The sequence below is a fragment of the Hemitrygon akajei genome, chromosome 22, assembly GCF_048418815.1.
Source record: "Hemitrygon akajei chromosome 22, sHemAka1.3, whole genome shotgun sequence".
NCBI classification, from domain to species: Eukaryota; Metazoa; Chordata; class Chondrichthyes; order Myliobatiformes; family Dasyatidae; genus Hemitrygon; species Hemitrygon akajei.
In genome coordinates this window covers 11,663,105-11,682,820 of record NC_133145.1, presented here as the reverse complement: position 1 = coordinate 11,682,820, position 19,716 = coordinate 11,663,105, and the positions used below count along the sequence as shown (strand labels likewise).

Here is a 19,716-nt window from a genome sequence, read left to right as displayed (position 1 = left end):
AGATTAGTGTGCAAACTTAAAGCACACAGTATTGGGGGTATGGTATTGATGTGGATAGAGAATTGGTTGGCAGACAGGAAGCAAAGAGTGGGAGTAAACGGGACCTTTTCAGAATGGCAGGCAGTGACTAGTGAGGTACCGCAAGGCTCAGTGCTGGGACCCCAGTTGTTTACAATATATATTAATGATTTAGACGAGGGAATTAAATGCAGCATCTCCAAGTTTGCGGATGACACGAAGCTGGGTGGCGGTGTTAGCTGTGAGGAGGATGCTAAGAGGATGCAGGGCGACTTGGATAGCTTAGGTGAATGGGCAAATTCATGGCAGATGCAATTTAATGTGGATAAATGTGAGGTTATCCACTTTGGTTGCAAGAACAGGGAAACAGATTATTATCTGAACGGTGGCCGATTAGGAAAAGGGGAGATGCAACGAGACCTGGGTGTCATTGTACACTAGTCATTGAAGGTGGGCATACAGGTACAGCAGGCGGTGAAAAAGGCAAATGGTATGTTGGCATTCATAGCAAAAGGATTTGAGTACAGGAGCAGGGAGGTTCTACTGCAGTTGTACAAGGCTTTGGTGAGACCGCACCTAGAATATTGTGTGCAGTTTTGGTCCCCTAATCTGAGGACAGACATTCTTGCCATAGAGGGAGTACAAAGAAGGTTCACCAGATTGATTCCTGGGCTGGCAGGACTTTCATATGAAGAAAGACTGGATCGACTAGGCTTATACTCACTGGAATTTAGAAGATTGAGGGGGGATCTTATTGAAACATATAAAATTCTAAAGGGATTGGACAGGCTAGATGCAGGAAGATTGTTTCCAATGTTGGGGAAGTCCAGAACGAGGGGTCACAGTTTAAGGATAATGGGGAAGCCTTTTAGGACCGAGATGAGGAAAAACTTCTTCACACAGAGAGTGGTGAATCTGTGGAATTCTCTGCCACAGGAAACAGTTGAGGCCGGTTCATTGGCTATATTTAAGAGGAAGTTAGATATGGCCCTTGTGGCTAAAGGGATCAGGGGGTATGGAGAGAAAGCAGGTACAGGGTTTTGAGTTGGATGATCAGCCATAATTGAAGGGCCGAATGGCCTACTCCTGCACCTATTTTCTATGTTTCTATACTAAGGCTTTATAAGGCACTGGTGAGACCTCACCTTGAGTATTGTAACAGTTTTCCAGCCCCCCTCATCTTAATTTACATTTTGGTAGGAATAATCAAAATAGGACATACATGGTAAATGGTAGGGCATTGAGGAATGCAGTAGAACAGAGTGATCTAGGAATAACAGTGCATAGTTCCCTGAAGGTGGAATCTCATGTGGATAGGGTGGTGAAGAAAGCTTTTGGTATGCTGGCCTTTATAAATCAGAGCATTGAGTATAGGAGGAGTTGGGATGTAATGTTAAAATTGCACAAGGCATTGGTGAGGCTAAATTTGAAGTATTGTGTACAGTTCTGGTCACTGAATTATAGGAAAGATGTCAAAAAATAGAGAGAGTACAGAGAAGATTTACTAGAATGTTACCTGGGTTTCAGCACCTAAGTTACAGGGAAAGGTTGAACAAGTTAGGTTTTTATTCTTTGGAGCGTAGAAGGTTGAGGGGGAACTTGATAGAGGTATTTAAAATTATGAGGGGGATAGATGAGGGAGGTTCTGATTCTGCTGGGCACGAGGGGGATAAATGTCATCCCAGGTAGGGATGGTTATGTTCTAATTTAATTTGTATTTGATTGGACAGCAGCACAGATGTAGAAGTGTTCCCATGCAGATCTGGAGCGGAGCTTGGAAAACCCTGTCTCCACAAAAGAGTGATCATCATGGGAGTGATCGGAGTCAGAGTGGTAAGGCTTTGGCGAGAACAGGCTGAGGCGAAATGAGTAGATAACTTTGTTTTATTTATTTATTTTTCTTATTTAACTCTTGAGATAATAGGGGGTTTGTCTGCAGAGACAGTGTTCTGTTCTGGGTGTCAGATGTGGGATTTCTGGGAGACTTCCAGCCTCCCTGATGGCCACATCTGCACCAGGTGCATCGCGATGCAGCTCCTCAGGGACCGCGTTAGGGAACTGGAGCTGCAGCTTGCTGATCTTCGGCTTGTCAGGGAAAGTGAAGAGGTGATAGACAGGAGCTTCAGGGAAGCAGTCACTCCAAGGTTACAGGAGACAGATAAATATGTGACTGTCAGGAGAGGGAGTGGAAATCACCAGATAGTGGAGAGCACCCTTGTGGCTGTACCCCTCCATTTTGAGTACTGTTAGAAGGGGGGAACCTACCTGGGGGAAGCCTCTGGCACTGAGTCTGGCCCTGTGGCTCAGAAGGGTAAGGAGACTGAAGAAGATGGCAGCAGTAATAGGGGACTCTCTAGTTAGGGGCACAAAGAGGCAATTCTGTGGATGCGAGAAAGAAACACAGATGATCGTCTGCCTCTCAGGTGCCAGGATCTGTGATGTTTCTGAATACATTCACAATATCCTGTAAAGGGAGGTACCAACAACATAGGTAGAAAAAGGGAGGAGGTCCTGAAAAGCGACTACAGGGAGTTAGGGAGGAGGCTGAAGAGCACAACCTCAAGGGTAGTAATCTCAGGTTTGCTGCCTGTGTACAAAGGAGTAGAATGAGGTAGCAGATAAGTGAAGAATTGGAGCAGATGTAGGGACTCAGATTTAAACTGATATGGCAGGGGGACGGGAACCAGAGCTGAGGATGAGCCAACAGGTTTATTAGTAAGTGAAGGATGTAACATGAATGTAAGGAAGGACAAGCCAATGATTGGGTACAAATGCAGACAGAGCAATACCATAGAGACAAAATTCAAAGGATTGAAGGGGCTATATTTAAATGCACATAGCATTTGGAATAAGGCGGATGAACACGCGGTGCAATTACAGATTAGTCAATATGACATTGTGAGCGTCACTGAGTCGTGGCTGAAGGAAGGAGCTTAGAATCAAAGGATATATTTTGTACTGAAAGGACAGGCAGGAAAGCATAGATGGTGGTGTGGCTTTGGTGGTAAGAGATGGAATCACATTTTTAGAAAGAGGTGACATAGGGTCAAATCTTTGTGGGTGGAGTTAAGAAACTGAAAATGTTAAAAAAAACATTATTGGAATCATATTTAGACTTCCAGATAGTAGCAAGATGTGGGGTTGAGATTGCAAAGGGAGCCGGAAAAGGCTTGTAATAAGGGTAATGTCACAATTGCAACGGGGGATTTCAATGTGCAAGGATATTAGGAAAATCAGGTTGATGTCAAATCGCAAGAGAGTGAGTTTATTGAGTACCTACGAGATGAATTTTTAGAGCAGCTTGTGTTTGAGCCTATTTGGGAAAAGGCTAACTTAGATTGGGTGTTATGTAATAATCCAGATTTGTTTAGGAGCTTAAGATAAAGGAACCCTTAGGAGGCAGTGATGATTATATGATTGAATTTATACTGCAATTTGAGAAGCACAAGTGAGATATATCAGTATCTCAATGGAATAAGAGGAATTACAGAGGCCTAAGAGAGGGGCTTGCCCAGGTGGATTGGAGAGGATGAAGTCAGAACAGAGGTGGCTGAAGTTTCCGGGAATAGTTCACAAGGCGCAGGATAGATATGTCCCACAGAAGTAGTTCTCAAATGGCAGGGGTAAGCAACTGTGGCTGACAAAGGAAGTGAAGGGCTGCACAAAAGCCAAGGAAAGGCCATTTAATGTTGCAAAAGTGAGTGGGATGATGATCGTGAAGCTTTTAAAATCCAATAAAAGGCAACTAAAAAAGCCATAAGAAGGGAAAAGATGAAATCTGAGGGCAAACTAGCCAACAGTATAAAGCAGGATACTAAAAAATTTTTCAGCTATATGAAGAGTAAAAGGAAGGCGAGAAGTGACATTGGACCTGGTGAGGTAGTAATGAGAAACAAAAAATGGTGGATGAACTTAATGAGTACTTTGCATCAGTCTTCACTGTGGAAGACACAAGCGGCGTGCCAAGGTCCGTGAGTATCAGGGAGCAGGAGTGAGTGCCTTTGCTATTACATAGAAACAAGTGCCAGGCAAACTGAAATGTCTTAAGGTGGCCAAGTCACCTGGACCAGATGGACTACATCCCAGAGTTGCTAAAGAGGTAACAAATGCATTTGTCATGATCTTTCAAGAACCTCTTGATTCTGGCATGGTTCCAGAGGTCTGGAAAATTGCAACAGTGACTGCACTCTTTAAGAAGGGAGGATGGCAAAAGAAAGGAAATTATAGACCAGTTAGCCTGACCTCAGTGGTTGGGAAAGTGTTGGAGTCTATTATCAAGGATGAGGTTTCAGTGTACTTGGAGACTAATGATAAAATAAGCCAAAGTTACTATGGTTTCTGTAAAGGGAAATCTTGCCTAATAAATCTGTTGGAGTTCTTCAAGGAAATAATCAGCAGGGTGGACAAAGGAATGGCAGTGGATGTCATTTTCTTGGATTGTCAGAAGGCATTTAATAAGGTGCCACACGTGAGGCTGCGTAACAAAATAAAATCCCATGGCATTATAGGAAAGATACTGGCATGGGAAGCAGAATGACTGACAGACATGAGGCAGCCACTGGGAATAAAGGAGGCCTTTTCTCATTGGCTGCCAGTGACTAGTGGTGTTCCTTAAGGGTCAGTATCAGGACCACTACTTTTCACATTGTTTTTGAATGATTTGGATGTGAAATTGATGGCTTTGTGGCAAAGTTTGTAGATGATACGAAGATAAATGGAGGGGTAGGTGGTGCTGAGGAAGCAATGCGATTGCAACAGGACTTAGACATATTGGAAGAATAGACAAAAAAGTGGCAGATGAATTGAACTAAACTTGAATTGAATATGAATTGACTTTATTTCTTACATCCTTCACATAAATGAGTAAAAATCTTTACATCTCCATCTGAATGTGCAATGTGCAATTTATTGTCATTTGTAATAAATAGTATGTACAATAGTTGGAATACAGTGTTGGGAAATGGATGATAATGCATTTTGGTAAAAGGAACAACAGTGCGGACTATTATGTAAATGGGGAGAAGGTTGAAACCTCAGAGGTGCAGAGGGACTTGCAAGTCCTTGTGCAAGAGTCCCAGAAGGTTAATTCACAGTTTGAGTCTGTGGTAAGGAAGGCAAATGCAATGTTGGCATTTAGATAGATAGATAGATGCTTTATTCATCCCCATGGGGAGATTCAACATTTTTTCCAATGTCCCATACACTTATTGTAGCAAAACTAATTACATACAATACATAACTCAGTATAATATGATATGCATCTAAAATCACCCTCTGAAAAAGCATTAATAAATAGCTTTTAAAAAGTTCTTAAATAGTTTACTAAAATACATTGAATGGTAACTTAAGCTCAGTCCTAACCCCGGCACTTTAACATATCTTACCCCTGGCGGTTGAATTGTAAAGCCGAATGGCATGGGGGAGTAATGATCTCTTCATCCTGTCTGAGGAGCATTGCATCGATAGTAACCTGTCGCTGAAACTGCTTCTCTGTCTCTGGATGGTGCTATGTAGAGGATGTTCAGGGTTTTCCATGATTGACCGTAGCCTACTCAGCGCCTTCGCTCTGCTACCGATGTCATACTCTCCAGTTCTGTGCCCACGACAGAGCCCGCCTTCCTTACCAGCTTATTAAGACGTGAGGCGTCCCTCTTCTTAATGCTGCCTCCCCAACACGCCACCACAAAGAAGATGGCGCTCTCCACAACTGACCTATAGAACATCTTCAGCATCTCACTATAAACATTGAATGACGCCAACCTTCTAAGGAGTAATTTATTTCAAGGGGAATAGAATATGAAACCAAGGAGATAACGCTGAGCCTTTCTAAGATGCTAGTCAGGCCGCATTTGGAGTATCATCAACAGTTTTGGACCCCATATCTCAGAAAGAATGTGTTGTCATTGGAGAGAGTCCAGAGGAGGTTTATGAGGATGATTCCAGGAATGAAGGGGTTAACATATGAAGAGCGTTTGGCAACCTTGGGCCTGTACTCAATGTTGAAAGGACTAGATTGGGTGGATGTGGAAAGGATGTTTCCTATGGTGGGTGTATCCAGAATTAGAGGGCAAAGCCTCAAAACTTTGAGGCTTTCTAAAGGTGACCCTTTAGAACAGAGGTAAGGAGGGATCTTTTTAGCCAGAGAGTAGGGACCTGTGGAATGGTTAGCCACAGACAGCTGTGGAAGCCAAGACCATGTGTATATTTAAACAAAATAGTTTCCTGATTGGTCAGGGCATCAAAGAATATGGCAAGAAGGCAGGTGTATGGGGTTGAGTGGGATCCGGGATCAGCCATGATGGAATGGCGGAACAGACTCGATGGGCTAAATGGCCTAATTCTGCTCCTCTGTCTTATGGTCTGTGGTCTTATTGTTATTGTCCTGAATTTTTGTTGTAGAATTGCAAGATAGCAATAAATGTACTTTTGTAATTTAAATAAACTCTCCACTGGCCCCCAGTTACTTCACAGTTGCTGCCAAGCCCCACCAAACTCTTTTAATTAAAACGTTTTTAAAAAACTACAGATATTGCAAATTCAAAATAAAACAGAGGATGCTGGTAACACTCAGCAGGTCAGGCAGTGCATTGTTGGAAAGAGGAACAGGGTTCACATTTCCAGTCTCTTTACTCCTTGCCTCTCTACTTTCTGAAATCACTGACATCTTGCCCCTCAAAGTCTTCAACACCATACATCTCTGATCTCCTCAATTTCCCTGCCCCCCCTCCCCACTGTAATCTGCTGATCCAAACCTCCTGAACTCCCCAACATCCAACTCTCTGACACCGCCCCCCCACCCCACCTCTGGTCCCAAGTCTTCCAACACCTCCAGTTACCACCATTTCTTTCCCCAACCTCCTGGATTTAACTTTGACCACAAGTGCATCATCTCCTAGCTGCTACTATGTTGTTCTGTTTGACCGTCAAGAGCACCATCATAGAGACAAGGTGCAGGAACTCCTCAGCCAGCAGAGGAAGTCTCTGAAGCAGTGGGCTGTGCCCCAAACCTATCCTCCCTTCCCAAAGACTCCGCCATCAAACAAAGACACCTCAACAACACCTATACTTCCTCAGAAGCAATGAGGTCTTGAAAAAGAGTATTTAGAGAGCTAGGCAGAAAGCTGAGAAGCAGGACCTCCTGGGTAGTAATTTCTGGATTGCTGCCTGTGCCACGTGCCAGTGAGGGTAAAAACAGGACGATTTGGCAGATAAATATGTGGCTGAGAAGCTGGTGCAGGGGGCAGGGCTTCAGGTTCTTGGATCATTGGGATCTCTTCTGGGGGAGGTATGTATGACCTGTTCTAAAGAAATTTTCCATGTCCCCATCAACTTCTACCGATTTTTATTGATGCACCACTGAAAGTTTCCTATGCAGATGCCATCACTCTCTCTGCCCAGGACTGCAAGAAACTGCAGAGTGTCATGCACAGCTTGGCTCAGCAAAGCACAGCACAGAAACCACCCCCTCCTCCATGCACTACACTTCCTTTTGCCCCAGTAAAACAGCCAACATAATCAAAGATGCCACCCAGCCTGGACACTCTCTCTTCTCCCTTTCCCATCAGGCAGAAAATACAAGAGCTTGAAAGCACCCACCAACACACAGCTTCTATCCCCTTCGTTATCAGAGTCCTGCATGGACCTGTTGTAACTCTTAACCCTACAATCTACCTCACTGCTTACCTACTGCACACTTTCTCTGTAGCTTTTAGACTTTATTCTGAACTGTTACTGTTTTACCATGTCTACCTCAAAGCACTGTGCCATGACTTGAGCTGTATCAACAGCATACAGGACGTGTTTTTCATTGTGCCTCAGAATGTGTAACGATCATAAACCAATTCCAGTACCTTTCCTGCCTCCTAGCACCAAGAGTGTTAATTCATCTTGGCAATCTACCTCAAACCAATCAGCTTGCAGCAAAACTAAACGATGGGGCTGCGGGGGGGGGGGGGGGGGGGGGGTGACCCTCTGGGATGTTATGCTTTGGTGTCCTTAGCAGTTCTGACACCAAAGTTCCTTAACAGATGCTGGGAGCTCCAATGAGCCGTCTGCCCAAGCGGCCATCTGCTTCTTTCCCCACAGATACCAACTGCCCTGCCACGCACTCCGATCTCTATGCCTCACTCACCTTTCTTCTTGCGCACCTGGATGTGGCTTGTGTTCATGACTTGGCCGTCTCACCACTGTGTAGTAGTATGTGCAGTCGTCATCCTCATCCCGGAAATGGCAGCTCTCTGTCACTAGCTCATCTGCGGGGGCAAAGCAAATTGTCGGCTCACCAAACAGCACAGGCAATTTGGAGCTTTCCAGTCCTGGAGTTATGGTAGCAAGCCTTTCTGGGAAGAAAGAGTGGCCAGTGCTCAGTGCCAGAGACAGAACCACTAACCCAAATGCTGGTTCCTTACAGGCACAGCCTCCGAACCATGAGGAGGTACAGACACTGTTTTAATGATATTCTTCCACCAGCCGGTGGGGGTAACTGGCCATTTGCTATGTACAAGTGGACTGTGTACAGACACACAGCTTCAATTACTAGGTTATTCAGTTTCAGAGTGTCACATACAGGCCAGGCACCATCTATGGAGGGAAAAGAACTGTCGATATTTTGGGTCAAGACCATTCATTAGGACTGATGAAGGGTCTTGGCCCGACATGTTGACTGTTTATTTCCCCCCGTAGATGCTGCCTGACTTGCTGAGATCTCCAGCACTTTGTGCATGTTGCTCCCGATCTACAGCTTGTGCAGAATCTCCTGTCACTGTGCGCTGAAAAGCTTGCTCCTGTCTATGTTCCATTGATTCACCATGACAATGGTAGACAGAGCAGGGAACGTACTTTGGGAGGTAACCAGAGTAAAGATTTCAGAAATGGGCAAAGCTGCCCACACTGCGAACCTTCTAGCACAGGGGAACATATCCGAGATGGCCGAGGAGAAAGGAGTGGAAGAGAATGAGGCATTCACTGACCTGATTTCAGCTCGTCCACCAGCACGTACTCATCGGTACACGTCTGGCAGTTCTGTCCCTTCTTCTCGCCGGTGTTCCAGGCCCAGCACTGGACACAGCTCCGAGTATCCTCACACAGCCCCAGAACTTGCTGCAGGACACAGAGGGAAAAGAACCATTGCCATCAAACATTGGCAGCTGGATGCGGAACACTTCTCGATGGAGACCAGAGTCCTGATCTGAGTCTCCAGAGAAAATGAAGCTGTTAAATACAGGACCCATAACAGAGAAACCTACCATGGAGGACAAAATCCCATAGGTGTTTCTTTGCAGAATTCTCTCATTACCAAGCAAGGCATGAATGTTCCTCTTGACCCTACAAGGAAAATCTGGGGCACAATTTTCCCTGTGGTACAATAACAGTGGGGACAGCTGGAGAACTCGCTTCCCCCAGTCCTGTTGGTGACCTTGCGCAGAAACCTGAGGTTCACACAAAATCTCACGCAAGGTGATGAGCAGCCAGTGGCGTCAGGACAGACCTTCTGAAATCACCGCCCAGCACTAGTGCTAGTATCCTGGTTCAAAGTACCCAACCTCACTTGTGCTTTCAGAGTTCTCAAGGTTGCTGAGAGCCACAATTGTTATTGGACAGAGGTGAAAGGGAGGAGATTTACCTCAGGCTAGGCTCAGATCATCCAGCAATCGTCTAATCCCCACACTGTCAGTGAATGCCTTGTCACCAGATTTATCACTGCAATGGATAACCCAACCTTCACGGTCACCTTTGGAGAACTTCGTGGGAGCTGTGTTAGTGGCACTCACTGCTGTTTGTGAGAGCTTGCTGTGAGCACACGTCTACAACTGCACCAGTCAGGGTGCTGCAGCTATGAAGCAGTCTGGCCTAACTGTGGGTAGAGGAGTGAGACCATGCCTCAGAACACTCTCCTTACCAGGTAGGTGCTGCTGCCACAGGTGAGGTCTGTGCTTTCATCGTGACACTTGCATCGTCACACTCACATTTGCCCTTGTCGTTACACAGCCTCTGTGTGAGAAAAATGCAAATCAAAAGTGGCGAAAGAAATCCTTTCCTCACCTCCGTCATGTCATCAGACGAGGAGGAGGAGGAGTGGAGAAGGAAGTGTTTTCTTCCGACACCTCCCCCCCCCCCCCACCCACCGCACGCACACACGCACAGCCCAAGCAACAGTTCCCGAAGGTGAGCTGTTGGGAAATTGACTGATGATAAAAGGCAATGACAGCAGGGGGAGCTCTGATTCAGGGCTCTGGGCAGCTCAACCCTGGAGAGCCCAACTCTCCCCAGACCTCCCCGTCCAAATTCCCACCCTGTCCATTCCTCCCAGACCTCTCCGTCCAATGTCCCACCGTCCATCTCTCCCGTCCAACGTCCCACCCTGTCCGTCCCTCCCCAGACCTCTCCGCCAACGTCCCACCTTGTCCGTCCCTCCCCGTCCAAATTCCACCCTGTCCATCCCTTTCTGTCCAGTGTCCCACCGTCCATCTCTCCCGTCCAACGTCCCACCCCGTCCGTCCCTCCCGCCCAACGTCCCACCCCGTCCGTCCCTCCCGTCAACGTCCCACCCCGTCCCGTCCCTCCCCGCCCAACGTCCCACCCCGTCCGTCCCTCCCCGCCCAACGTCCCACCCCGTCCGTCCCTCCCCCGTCCAGCGTCCCACCTGTCCATCCCTCCCCAGACCTCTCCGTCAACATCCCACCCTGTCCGTCCCTCTCCATCCAACGTCCCACCCTGTCCGTCCCCCCCCGTCCATCGTCCCACCCTGTCGTCCCTCCCCGTCCAACGTCCACCGTCCGCCTCTCCTGTCCAACGTCCCACCCTGTCCGTCCCTCCCCGTCCAACATCCCCACCATCCGCCTCTCCCGTCCAGCGTCCCTCCCCGTCCAACACGTCCCACCCTGTCCGTCCCTCTCCGTCCAACTTCCACCCTGTCCGTCCCTCCCCGTCCATCGTCCCACCCTGTCCGTCCCTCCCCGTCCAACGTCCCACATTGTCCATCCTCCCCGTCCAACGTCCCACCCTGTCCGTCCCTCCCCGCCCAACGTCCCAACCGTCCGTCCCTCCCCGTCCACCTCTCCTGTCCAACGACCCACCCTGTCCGTCCTCCCCGCCCAACGTCCCACCCTGTCTGTCCCTCCCCGTCCATCGTCCCACCCTGTCCATCTTTCCCCAGACCTCCCCGTCCAACGTCCCCACCCTGTCCGTCCCTCCCCTTCCAACGTCCCACCGTCCAACGTCCCACCCTGTCCATCTTTCCCCAGACCTCCCCGTCCAACATCCACCCTGTCCGTCTCTCCCGTCCATCGTCCCACCCTGTCCATCTTTCCCCAGACCTCCCCGTCCAACATCCCACCCTGCTGGAAATAGAAACAGCAATTTAACTTGTATTGTTGAGTCTGCAATTCTGCATACATTTTCCTTGCTCCATCCCCAGAAGTTCTCTGGGCCTGTACAAGGAGCAGGAGTACTGTATTTGTTTCCTTAATTGTGCCGCCTGGAATTAGTTGCTTCTTTCCCAATGCAGCATTACAGCCCATTAGGAAAACATGCGCACACATACAGCAGAGCCCATTAGGAAAACATGCGCACACATACACAGACACAAGAGAAACTGAGAAATGTGCCATTCACCGACAGAGAAAACAAGCAAAGAAAAATTTTACATCACACTGAGATGAAAATTGGTTGTTGGGAAGGTCAGGAATTGAATCACTGTCAACCCTGGCCACCTGCCATCTGGACTGGCTTTCACCCTCAGGCTGAAAGTGCCATCTGTGGCTCCCATTAATTTCAGCTTACCCCGTTTGGATCGATGCAGGTAGCATTACTGATGGGACATTCACACGAGCGACCTGTCCACCCAGAGTCACATTGACAAGTCTGCTCAAAACATCTACCACGATCTATGCAAAATTAGAAGAAAACCAAATCAAATACAAACCATAAGCATTGCAGACACAAAGGGCAATAACCTCAACTTTGTCAGTACATCTCACATTCATACTGCTATTCCTAATGGTCAATCCAACTTAAACAACCATTTCTATTAGCCAGCCCGACACACTGTCAGCCCCATCAGTCAGTCTACCCGCCGTTAGCCCCACCGGTCAGTCTACCCCGCCATCAGCCCCATCGGTCAGTCTACCCGCCGTTAGCCCCACCGGTCAGTCTACCCGCCGTTAGCCCCACCGGTCAGTCTACCCGCCATCAGCCCCACCGGTCAGTCTACCCGCCATCAGCCCCATCCTACTCTGGGTCTCTGATCATTTTGATCAAATAAGCATAGAGTTCTTTTGAAACACAAATCTGCTGGGAATTTGAGAAGGTGGATTTTTCTCAAATGATATGGTGGCAGGGTTGCATCCTTCTATCTTTGTCTATTGGCAGTGGTGCTGAAGCCAGTGTACCCAGCCCTCTGAATGGACATAGGCTAGGCTCCCACTGAAGAACGAGCAATGGAAATTCAGCTCTGGTCAAGGAATCAATTAACTATTGAATACTATTGATCTCTGAAGATGCCCCCATTATCCTATTATTTCTCAAGGAGCTTGAGATGATTTGTTTCAATGTAAAACAATGATTGCATCACCTCCACACCCCTCTATCTTCAACTCGCTGTCCCCACTAATTACCCCCTGTCAGTAGTAACTACCCGTAACTTTCTCAGTTCTCATCCATAAGTTAGAAGGAGCACAACACCTGGGGGTCCAGGACAGGAGAGACAGCATCAGCAGGGCATGGAGCTTCAGAGCTGTTGGTCTTTCAAAGTCCCTTGGACACTGGCACCCTGTGATTTGTCTTCCTCCTGGTCAGATGTCAGTCATGTGTTGGTCTGATCCCTAGGAGCTTACACATCTCCCCACCAACTTACCGATGCTTCCAGGAACATTAATGGGGTGGGGGGGGGGGGGGGTAGCTGAATTGCTGAGAGGCAATACCTCTTCAAGGTGAAATGTAAAAAAAATGACAGCTCTGTCATGGGAGATGTAAAATGTCCCTCAGAAACATTGGAAGAACAAATGTCCCTGCTACCCTGATTGGGAACTAACTCCTTAGCAAATGACAGTGGTACCTTGCTGTTTGCTCTTTTGTTGTAGTCAGGCTACATTTGAAATATTGTGAGCTAAAGCATAAAGGATGTGCTAGCATTGGAGAGGGTCCAGTCCAAAGGAGGCTTTCACAATAATCCTAGGAATGAGCAGGTTAACGTATGAGGAGTGTTTCATGACTCTAGGCCTGTCCTCACTACAACTTAGAAGAATGAGGGCAGGGAGACCTCATGGAAACCTACCTAATCTTGAAAAGCCTAGACAGAAGGGACATTAAGAGAATATTTCCAATCGGCGAGGAGAGGCTAGGACCACAGGGCACGATTTCAGAATAGAAGGACATCCCTTTGGAACGGAGATGACGATTAATTTCTTTAGCCATGGGGAATTCAATGCCACAGATAGCTGTGGAGGCCAAATCATCTGATATTTAAAGTGGGAGTTGGTAAATTCTTGATTAGTAAAGTATGTCAAATGCTAGGGAGAGAAGGGTTGAGAGGGATAATAAATCAGCCATGATGGAATGGTGGAGCAGACTTTACGGTTCATGGACAAATCCTGCTTCTATGTGTTATGGTATCACTGGGAGCTCACTGTAAACTCAGCTGTGAGTTCCTACTACAGACAAATTCAAGGCTCCTCCTAACCAAACCACTTTGTTCTTTTTTTAAAGTACATGTTGTTCAACTCACCATTACAGGTGAAGCCAGCGAAGCGGGGGCACAACAGGCTGCTGAACTGACAGTACTTCCCATCAAACTGCTCCAGGTGGTTGTCTGAGGGGTGGCAGTAACAGACGCCACACTGGCAGTCCCCGCGGCCCGAGCAGCTTTCAGTGATGTTGAGTCTGGGATCTGTACAGACCTTCTTATTTTCCTCGGAGGACTTTTGACAGTCACAGAAACGGCCCTGCCTGGAGAGGGAAGGTGGACATTCATCAGTCAACAGTGAAACCTGCAGATAGGAGGTGGTGCCATTCACTATCAACGTACTGAAACAAAGCAGCTTCTCTTGACCGTCCATCACCCACGTCTTTTCTGTTACAGAAGGATGTTTGGCCCTGTGAGTCTGTGCTAGCTCCCAGAGGAATTCCACCAATCGCACTCTCACTGCAACGTCTTTCACATTCCCATCAATACTCCCCTGATTCTCCTAACATCACCTAAACACTGGGGGCAATTTTAGCAGCTAATTAAACTAATAATTGGCCTGCTGCTCAGTCAGAAGGAGAATACGCAGACTCCACACAGACAGCACTGCGTGACCCTTCAGCTGGGCTAAAAGAGGAGAGGGAAGATTGTGTGCAAATGGGTACGACGTAGTTGGGTGGTTGATGGTCAGTGCTGATTCAATGGGCCGAGGACCAGTTTCTGTGCTATAGCCATGACACATACAGAAACCAAGTATTTTATAAAGCAAACAAATGACCTGAGATTGTGAAATTGCTGGAAATCTAGAGGAACACATACATTGCTGCAGGAACTCAGCAGGTTAGGCAGCAGCTATGGAAGGAAATGAACAGTCGACGCTTTGGGTGAAGACCCTTCATCTGGCCTGTTAAGGAGGGTCTGGGAAGAGGAGGAGCACGAGCTGGGAGGTGATAGGCGAGATCTAGCAAGCAGGCAGGTGGGGGGGGGGGGAGGAAGGGGTGAAAGGGATTAATGCGAGCAGCTTGGAGGGGATAGGTGAGATCTCGCAAGCAGGCAGGTGGGGGGGGTGAAAGGGATTAATGCGAGCAGCTTGGAGGGGATAGGTGAGATCTAGCAAGCAGGCAGGTGGGGGGGGGGGGGAGGAAGGGGTGAAAGGGATTAATGCGAGCAGCTTGGAGGGGATAGGTGAGATCTCGCAAGCAGGCAGGTGGGGGGGGTGAAAGGGATTAATGCGAGCAGCTTGGAGGGGATAGGTGAGATCTAGCAAGCAGGCAGGTGGGGGGGGGGGGAGGAAGGGGTGAAAGGGATTAATGCGAGCAGCTTGGAGGGGATAGGTGAGATCTCGCAAGCAGGCAGGTGGGGGGGGGGGGAGGAAGGGATGAAAGGGATTAATGCGAGCAGTTTGGAGGGGATAGGTGAGATCTAGCAAGCAGGCAGGTGGGGGGGGGGGGAGGAAGGGATGAAAGGGATTAATGCGAGCAGTTTGGAGGGGATAGGTGAGATCTAGCAAGCAGGCAGGTGGGGGGGGGGGGAGGAAGGGATGAAAGGGATTAATGCGAGCAGTTTGGAGGGGATAGGTGAGATCTAGCAAGCAGGCAGGTGGGGGGGGGTGAAAGGGATTAATGCGAGCAGTTTGGAGGGGATAGGTGAGATCTAGCAAGCAGGCAGGTGGGGGGGAGAGGAAGGGATGAAAGGGATTAATGTGAGCAGCTTGGAGGGGATAGGCAGAGTGATAAAGGACTGAAGAAGAAATGTGATAGGAGAGAGAAGAAAGTCAAGGAATAAAAGGACTGATGTGAGGAACTAGAGGGCAGGTCATGAGAGTGGGGGAAAGGAAGAGAAAGGGCAAAGGTCGACCAGAATGATGGAAAAGCAAGGAGTGTGGTTACTGAAAGTTAGAGAAATTGACCTTCATTCCATCAGCTGGAGATTACCAAGACAGAATATGAGGAGTTGCTCCACTAGGGGGAGGCCAAGGACATACGGTCAGTGTGGGAATGGGAAGTGGAGCTGAGATAGCTGGCTACTGGATAATCCTGGCTGTTACAGCAAAGATGCTCATTCAAGCAGTCTCCCAAATTGCGTTGGCTCTCACTGATGTAGAGGAGGCCACACCAGGAGCAATAAATTACCCCAAAAGAGTTACTTGGTGATGTATTGCCTCGTCTGGAAGGACTGTTTGTGGCTCTGAATGGTGGTGAGGGAGGAGGTGTAACACTTAGCATGGTCACAGGGATAATTGCCAGGGGGAGACTCAGAGCGAGGAAGAGTGGACAAGGGAGAGAGGGGAGGGAAAGATGGGCTTGGTGGGAAGCATCCCACTGGAGATAGTGGAGGCTGAAGAGAACAGGGTGTTGGAATGGAGGCTCATGTGATGGCAAGTGAGGTCAAAAAGAACCACATCCCTGTTATGTTGGGTGGGGAAAAGAGGTGAGGGCAGACATGCAGGAAATAGATGAGATACGGGCGAGGACAGCATTGATGGTGGTGGAAAGAACACAAGAAGAGGAGATCTCAGACATCCTGGAATGTAAAGCCTCATCATGACAACTGATGCAGAAGAACTGAGAGAGGAACAGCATTTTACAAGTGGCAGGGTGGAAAGAGGTCTAGTGACAGTAACTAGGAGTTGGTGGGTTTGTAAATGTTGTTGGTAGATACAGGAATCTGGAGATGGAGACAGAGATCTAAGGAGGGGAAGAGGGGTATCAGAGATGGACCATAAAATAGCTGATTGATCTTACCAACTCTCCTCGCACAGGCATTCCCCACAATGGAAATCACCATGGTAATTGCATATGGGAGATCTAATCTCGGGAGTCTGTGACAAACCATAAAAGGCAGTTAAGGAGACTGAAAAGTTAAGTGAAAGTTTTGAAACAGGTGAAGTAGGAGCTTACCTGGTCACAGGGACACTGATCACAGATGAGGGAGGCTTTCACCAACAGAGAGTCTGCAGAAGTGCTGGGTTTGATCTTTATTTCTCTACTCTGGGCGTCGTGGTCAGATGTACACAGATCAGCATCATTTTTATTGTCCAAAGTTCTCAGACTGAGCCGGAACTTGTTCTAATTGCAAATGGAAGGGAATGGGGAAAGTGTTCAAGGTATGTCCTCTGTACACAGAGCAATCAACTCATAGCAGGCAATCAAGCTTCCACAGCCCTTTGTCTCGTTGGCCGTATCAACCGCAACACACTGCTCTTCCTGACAGATCTTGCCCAGAACAGTGGCAGAATTGCCTCTGGTTCTATTGCTACCCAGGGACTCTGCCTTCCTTGCACACATTACTCTGCCATGCATACTCATTATTTTCCTGTCTTATGGCATTGTGGACCTTTGGCCCTGGTCCATAATGCCATAAGACATAGGAAAAGAATTAGGCTATTCGCCCTACTCTGCCATCCAACCATGGCTAATTAATGGTGGAACACAGCAGGCCAGGCAGCATCTATAGGAGAAGCACTGTCGACGTTTCCGGCTGAGACCCTTTGTCAGGACTAACTGAAAGGAGAGATACTAAGAGATTTGAAAGTAGTGGGGGGAGGGGGAAATGTGAAATGATAGGGGTAGACCGGAGGGGGTGGGATGAAGCTAAGAGCTGGAAAGGTGATTGGCAAAAGTGATACAGAGCTGGAGAAGGGAAAGGATTAACTTCCGTTAATGCCCCTCCTCCCCTTCTTACCCCATCCCTGTCATATTTAGTTGTTTGTTTTTTTTCTCTCTCTCTCTGCCCATCACCCTGCCTGTTCTCTATCTCCCTCTGGTGCTCCCCCCTCCCCCTTTCTTTCTCCCGAGGCCTCCCATTCCATGACCCTTTCCCTTGTCCAGCTCTGTATCACTTTCGCCAATCACCTTTCCAGCTCTTAGCTTCATCCCACCCCCTCCGGTCTTCTCCTATCATTTTGCTTTTCCCCCTCCCCCCTCTACTTTCAAATCTCTTAGTATCTCTCCTTTCCGTTAGTCCTGACGAAGGGTCTCATCCCGAAACGTCGACAGCACTTCTCCCTATGGATGCTGCCTGGCCTGCTGCATTCCACCAGCGTTTTGTGTGTGTTGTTGTTTGAATTTCCAGCATCTGCAGATTTCCTCGTGATGGCTAATTATCAACACTCAATCCCATTGTCCTGATTTCTCCCCATAACTTTTGACACCCTGACTAATCAAGAACCTATCAACCTCCACTTTAAATATACCCAATGTCTTGATTCTACAGACTCACAAATCGCTGGTTGAATAACTTCCTCCTGATCTCTGTTCTAAAGGAATTCTGATGCTCTGCTCTCTGGTCCTACGTTCCCCCACAATAGGAAACATCCTCTCCACATCCACTCTATCTAGGCATTTCAATATTCGTTCCAAAGAGATCCCCCATTGAGTACAGACAGGTCCAGATCCAAATATACGTTAACCCTTTCATTCCCAGGATAATTCTCCTGGATCTTCTCCAATGCCAGCATATACTTCCTTAGATAAGGGGCCCAAAGCTGTTCTCCATATTCCACGTGTGGCCTGAGCAATGCTATAAAGTTTAAGCATTACTTCCTGCTTTTATATTCTAGTCCTCTCGAAATGAATGCTAACATTTGCCTTTCTTATCACTGACTCAACCTTCAAGTTAACCTTCAGGGAATTCTAGATGAAGACTCCCTATTTAGAAACTAGTCTTTGCCTTTATTATTCTGCCCTTTACACTGGGCACCTGGGGTGGAGTGTGCTGCACAGAGCTGTGCAAGCAAGGCTGGGAAGCTCCTAGTCATCTGACACTTCTGTGGCCTAGAGAAACCCGTGGTCCATGTTTATACAGAGTGTGGAAGCTACTCTTCAAACTCTGGTTGTACTTCAGCCCCACTCTCCTGATCTCTGAGCCCTCAGTGTGGTGGGGGGGGGGGAAGTTGATGATAGGACTGCCTCATTGGTCTGCTCCCCAGACTGCCCAAGACGGCCATTCACAGGTTTAGGCAAGGGGCCAGCGTAGGTCCACCCACTGGAACTGAAGCATAGGGTGTCCACCAGGAGACCTTTTAGGACCAGTGGATACTGCCAGGGCTGAAGGGCATCCTGGATAGTGAGCAGGTATCTCAACAGATTTCTCACTGGAGGTTTAAGTGGCTCTCCTTTCGACTGGAATTACAGTCTCAAGCTACAATGTTGATCCAGCTTTCTGTATGGCATTGTAATATGTAACTCAGTTTTCAAAGTCCAACTGTATGTCCCCATCTTGACAGGTGGAAATGGGTAAGGCTGGCCAACAGGGCTCTGGTGAATCCCCTGTACAGTGATGCAATGGATTGCAGAAGAGTTGATGAACTCCAACCATACCATCAACTTCAGAGGACAATGCAGATGGGAGGTGATTGATGGTACCATTAGGAGCTAAGGGCCCAAGTAAGTAAACTGTAACTCAGTAATTACATTTTATTCAATATCTCTGTACATCTCCCTGAGGGTCATTTGAGTAGATTAAACTGCCTCATAAACAATTATCTTTTTTCTGTCGTGTGCTGTAGCTTTGCAAGGCAATAGAAACCACTAAAATGATGTTGAAGTTTTGCATTGTTCAGAGCTTTGGCAAGCACTCAGGATGGGGATTCTGGGAACTGTCCAATGATCGAAGGTTCAAAGTTGTTTCTTCAATAAAATATAACCTGCTGCCACACGTAATTTGGAAAGACATCATGTGCATTATGTCTTTTCAGAATGAATTGGACTAATGTACAAATTGGAAGAGAGGTGAGGAACATGCTAGTGTTCATTGCTCACCATATACTGCTACCTAAAGCAATGATCTGCTTTGAATGCCTTTACTTTTGATTCTGAGAATATGGAAGTATGATTGGGTCAATGTTACATGATTGTTACCTGTCCCCTGAGTTTCTTGTGAGCATGATGTAATTGTCTTCTGATATTGGGGTGATGTGATGCCACATGATAGCATGTTCTGCTGGTATAAAAGGGGAGACGATAATCTGTTGCGTAGTTGTTTTTGTTGCGAGTCACAGTTGGTGGTTACGTAAT

At 47.6% G+C, this 19,716-nt stretch overlaps 1 protein-coding gene across 1 annotated transcript in view; it reads right to left on the bottom strand.

Moving 5' to 3' along the window:
- Positions 1–19,716, bottom strand: part of itgb4 (integrin, beta 4) — a 155,626-nt gene that overhangs the window by 80,537 nt on the left and 55,373 nt on the right. The window contains 9 exon segments of the mRNA XM_073026696.1: positions 8,150–8,186; positions 8,188–8,270; positions 8,988–9,117; positions 9,917–9,975; positions 9,978–10,008; positions 11,800–11,903; positions 13,742–13,962; positions 16,444–16,520; positions 16,600–16,767. Coding sequence (XP_072882797.1) covers positions 8,150–8,186; positions 8,188–8,270; positions 8,988–9,117; positions 9,917–9,975; positions 9,978–10,008; positions 11,800–11,903; positions 13,742–13,962; positions 16,444–16,520; positions 16,600–16,767 — 910 coding nt within the window.